The following is a 5,209-nucleotide window of genomic DNA, read 5'->3' on the forward strand; positions in this document are numbered from 1 at the left end:
AAAAACCCACCACCCCCCCCCCCCCACTATAATGCATTGCTGGGACTTGTAGTCCTACATAGTTGGTGCTATTCTGCATTGTTGTATAATTATCATACAGCAATGCAGAATACCACCAGCTATGTGGGTCTACAAGTCCCAGCAATACATTATAATAAAAGTCAGTTATGCAGAATACCACCAGCATTACCCCCCTTTCCCGTGCCCCCCCCTTCCCACTCCAGACTTACCTTCCCTCTCCTGCAGGGCCCTCTTCCGTGTCTCAGGGGGCGGGGCTAAGTGGAGAGGGTCCTCACACAGCAGAATGTGTTGCCTGGTGGTGCCTGCAGCACATTCTACAGGACTAGTGTGACAGCCTCTCCAGCACCGCCCTCTTCTTGCTCGCTGGGTCCCCCCCCCAGCAGGCGGAACGCCAGGGCCCAGTCGCAATTGCGACCACTGCAACCCAGGTAGTTCCGCCAGTGGCCTTGTAATTTTCCTGTGCATTTCTTAATCTGATATTTGCAGCACAGACTGTCTAGGACAGTTCCTCTCTGATGAATAAGGCCCTATGCAAACACCATTCCTTGTAATTTCCTTAAAACATGATCATTGTTAAGGAGTATAATTAGGTGGCTAGAGACATAGATTGGGGAAATCTGGACAGGGCTTCATTGTCCTGGAAATTCTGACAAATATGCAATATCGATAATTTAAACTTACCCTGTACTGCTGGTAGTAAGTACAAACCTCAGATAACCTGCAGTCAGCAAAAGTACATTGTTTGTACTATCTTGAGAAGAAAACATCAATGGAAGGAGCACTGCACACTGGACCTATTAACATTGACAGAGGTGAGAAATTAGTGTGTATTAATGCTGACTAGAGGGAGATGGTAAACTATATTTATATCTGATTTGACCAAATGTAACCACTATATTTATTGTTAAACATGGAAAATAATGTTGGATGTATAGTATTTATGTAACTGTTTTTATAACATTTGAACTATCCTTCATATATTTATTAACTGATCACCCACATTAAACTACAGCTCAGGGCAGGCTTCTAAGCATGGACATGCACAGTGATACATATGCAAGCCTGTGAGGGTTTGTAATGACTGCTAAATTTTGTGGGCATTGTAAGCTTGCCTTATTTATCAATTGGTCTAATGGGACAGCTACTGTGTCAGGCAAGCAACTTTGCCTCATAGCAACCAGTCAGGATAAAACCTCTGATCCCCACCAGCAAATTACCACTGACTTATGATTAAAATATAATATGGTCTTACCCAATTTTACTTGTTTTGTTGTATTAAAATTGTATTGTATTAAAAACAGTTAAAAGCAGATGGACAAACCTTCACTACAAGCAATACATTTTTATTAATTTGTATTAGTAGAGATTTTTAAATGCCCCTTTGATGCATGAGTGTCTGTAGATTTGTTTTATTATTTACAATAAGAATTAGGCCATAATCAGTTTCTCTTGGCAGATTCCTTATTTAAAACAAAAAATACAAGCTTTTTTTCTTCAAATCAAGTTTTTTTAAATCTGATTTCTTCTAATTTAAAAAAAACAAAACTTCAAGATACTTTGAATAAAGGTTGATTCAAAATTCCACCTCAACAAAACAGTCACTTGAGGCCAGTTGATAATCCATTTAAATTCTAGTAAAATGTTGCAAAATGGTATCGATATGTGTACACACTGAACTATATGTTTCTTATAAACATTGGGGTGAATAAACCAATTCTTCAATAAGAACAACACAGGGGGTTGTAGTAAATGTAATATTATATAACAGCTGCCATATTCATTAGTAATGACATAAGGGTCCCACAGCATCCTAGTACCCATCATTCAAGACACACATTTATTATACAACTATCCAAGGTTAACAGCTGTTTCCATCCGTTAGGTACTATGTTACCCGTTGAATGAACATTTATGTTAAACTGGTATTGGCACAGTTTTCTAGTCAAGAAAGGTCCAGTGCCAATGTTCCTAAGTTGACTAGTGATTTAATAAGAGTAGCAATAGAACTATTTGTGGTCACTTCCTGGTATATTCTATAAAGCCAGGAGTGTTGTTTTATAATTGCATTGGTATTTTGATATATATTAGACTTGTGAGTCACTTGAGCTTTGAAGTCTTCGGTAACCAAGGGCTTACAGATAGCAGACATTTTGATGGGGAGTCTGTGCTGGATTCATTTGTTGTAGACCATCAAGGCTGCTGTCGGAAGCGTGGTTAAAAGAAAATGTTAATGGCCTTAATACAGACTGTTTCAATAACACTCTGTTTACAGATTACAATAGGTTTTGCGATAAGAAAGCCCATTTCTACTGCAGCACTTGTTGATGGATATCGCTGATGGAAAACCCAAAAGAGTAATGTCTCTGCTATGAAAGGTGGGGGCTGTCCCTCCTGTAAACCAATGCGCTGTTTGTGTATATTCTGCAGAGACTTATATAAACAAAATGCTATACAATCTATTTAAACCTACCTTTCTGACACTAAAAATAATGATGTACAAAAAGTCTGTTTAACCAAGCCTTAAAATGACTGTCACTAAAACCAAATGAATCTGCAGGCAAGCATAAAGTATAAGCACCTAATGGTGCCTGTAGCCACTGCGATTTTGCCTCTAGGCCTGAATTCTGGGCATATCTCCAGCACTTCCTGTTAGCCTGCCCGCATTCTACACATATCCAGTCAGTGGCAATTGGAGCAGACCATCACATTGGTGGACCGATAGAAATGTGTGGGGGAAGGATGGAGTAGGTAAACTCAAACACTACCTGGAAATGTTGGCAATTTGTGCATTCAGAACAGCCTAGCATTCAGATGTAGAGGCAGTTCACTTTACATACTAGTAACATAATTTTATCTCACTTTAAGAACATTATTGCAAATGTGTTCACATGCAAAACCAGTGTAGGAATTATGTTATTGATGTTTGTCTGCTTTGACATGCAGTTTCACATAAGCAGATGTCTAGGTTGGTCATACTACTGCCGCAGGGAGAATGCTTCTAATTTTAATGGTAACTTATTGTATGTTGCCATATTTTATTGTTGTTAGCTTGTTCATTTTCATTGTAAGGTTGAAGTGCATTTTTTAACTTTAGTGTGTTTTTAATTAGTAATATTTTCTGTGATTAAATTTGGTTTATTTTGGTTTTCTTTTGCAGTCCTGGTACCTGGGCTAGCTTGGTTCCTTTCCAAGTATCCAATAGGACATCAATCCTACCAAGCAATGTCCAAAATTATGGACTAAATATCATTGGAGAACCCTTTCTTCAAGCAGAGACAAGCAACTGAAAAATAAAGAAAATTTGAATGAGCAGAGAGAAGGAAGAAAGGACATGAAGAAAACATGAAAGACAAGTTAAACTGACCAGCATTTGCAGCACTTACAATCACTGATTCCTTTAACCTTTTTAGTACTTGCAGGACCTGCAAAGCATTGGCTATCAGGCCTCCAGAGCACATGAGAGGTTAAGGCCGAAGCAGTCGTGACACTGAAAGGGTGGCTAATAAATTTCACAGATGGGTAGAATGCAACTCCTGCTAAACTAGCATTTGTTATCTAATGTCCGCTGGGAAATAAGCGCTCTTTCTCCACGACAATATATTTTGTATGACTTTTCTAGATGCCTTAATAATTGCATGATAAGCTAGTCCTGTTTGGTTTTAGTCTTCTTGTTGTTTACGCATGGGAACACTACTCCCATTTCTTCTCACAAAAGAAAGGCTGTGAGGCAGCGCAGAGCTGCAAGAAAAGAAGCCACCCCTACCATGGATCTCCTTACATATAACAGTTGTCATGTTTAATAGCATGTGGAAAGAAAGCATTAAATGATCTTCAGTCACTACTACTAGAAAGAGATGCAACTACAGTAATCCACAGTACACACCTAGCATGTTTTCGCCTGCTGCCTAATCTGAAATGTCAGCAGATTTGTGTCCCTCAGATTCTTGTAAAAATTGGTGACCCTTTTGTTTTTACAGAGATGCCAGTGCAAGAATTAAACAGGACTTAATTCCCACAAAAGATTAGTGTACAGGCAAGTGCTATTACATAATTATTTAAAGTGGCATAATTATAGTTAGTCCTTTAGTCCTCTGACTCTAAACGGTAGGGCTTGAAAAGCTACAGCCTGCCTAGTACCAGACAAAGCCTATGATTTTTCCATGTGGTCATCTGGTGCTAACGGGTAAAAATAAATATGAAATATTTTATTCCCTCAATGTATGAGGGCTAAGTAAAGTAAAATAAAGAGCAGCAAATCCTGAAAAATCATGTATCCATGATACTGAAATGAAAGGACTCTTAGCACTTATACTGGTGAGGCTACCATGAAGGGGCCAAGTATTTATTTATGATTATTGGTTGAATTAGGGGAAAAGGGGGACAGGCATCAGCATTAGTAAATCAGGACAAAACTCAAATACACATACTATTTAACCTGTCAGTCTGCATAAAATTGAACAAAAGCCCATGTGTCATGTACTTCTTTAGAAATAAGAACGTAAATTGCAGTCACATCCTCAAGGTAAAATTAATATAATGCCAATATAGTACAGAAGTTAAAAAGGAGAGCAATCATTAAGTACAGATTCCAGTAGTTGTATTTTGCACGAAACTACAATGTCCACATCACGTGCCTTGCCTTGGATTTTAAAAAAGTGACATCACTAAACTTGTTTTGCTGCATTTATTATCATTTTAAAACATTACCATTTTTATGGCAAGATATTTTGTACTCCACAGGGGGGAAAAAATTCTGTGACATCCTGGATTTTTTAGACAGTTATACCTTCTCACATTTATAAAGCATATCATGGCTGTGTATAATTGCCGCTTAAAAATAGTAATCAACCAGCAATATTTTCAGTATTTTGGTGTTTTTCTATTAACCTTTCATGTTTTTCATCTTCCAGTTAATATGGGGAAGGAGGGAGGGAGCTGGAATGGGGTTGAAATTTTTACAAAATTATGCAATACCAAGTTTTGCCTATGTAGGTAGTGCTTTTAGCAGTATTTGGTTATTCTAGGTAATTTAGCAGATAAAAAAAGAAAAGTGTAAAAAAAAAAAATTTAAATGTATGTGTTTTTTTTTTCCATTGACCAAAGTGGGTACTGCTCTTTTTGCAGTGTGATGAGGTCCTTTTGTGTACTGACATGGAGAGGAGATTTTGTTTTATATATGCGTATAAAT

The 5,209-nt window shown here is 37.8% G+C and overlaps 1 protein-coding gene across 5 annotated transcripts in view; it reads left to right on the forward strand.

Moving 5' to 3' along the window:
- The window catches only part of NFIB (nuclear factor I B), a 194,071-nt gene extending 189,792 nt beyond the window's left edge, over positions 1-4,279 (forward strand). For 4 of the 5 annotated variants that reach the window (XM_018556487.1, XM_018556489.1, XM_018556490.1 and 1 more), the window contains one exon: positions 3,179-4,279. In XM_018556487.1, the coding sequence (XP_018411989.1) occupies positions 3,179-3,308 (130 nt within the window). In that variant the 3' untranslated portion in view covers positions 3,309-4,279. The remainder of the gene's footprint in view (positions 1-3,178) is intronic. The other variant, XM_018556491.1, reaches the window with a different exon arrangement.
- Positions 4,280-5,209: the final 930 nt, after the last annotated feature.

This window comes from Nanorana parkeri, unplaced genomic scaffold (assembly GCF_000935625.1).
Source record: "Nanorana parkeri isolate BGI_ZX_2015 unplaced genomic scaffold, ASM93562v1 scaffold239, whole genome shotgun sequence".
NCBI classification, from domain to species: Eukaryota; Metazoa; Chordata; class Amphibia; order Anura; family Dicroglossidae; genus Nanorana; species Nanorana parkeri.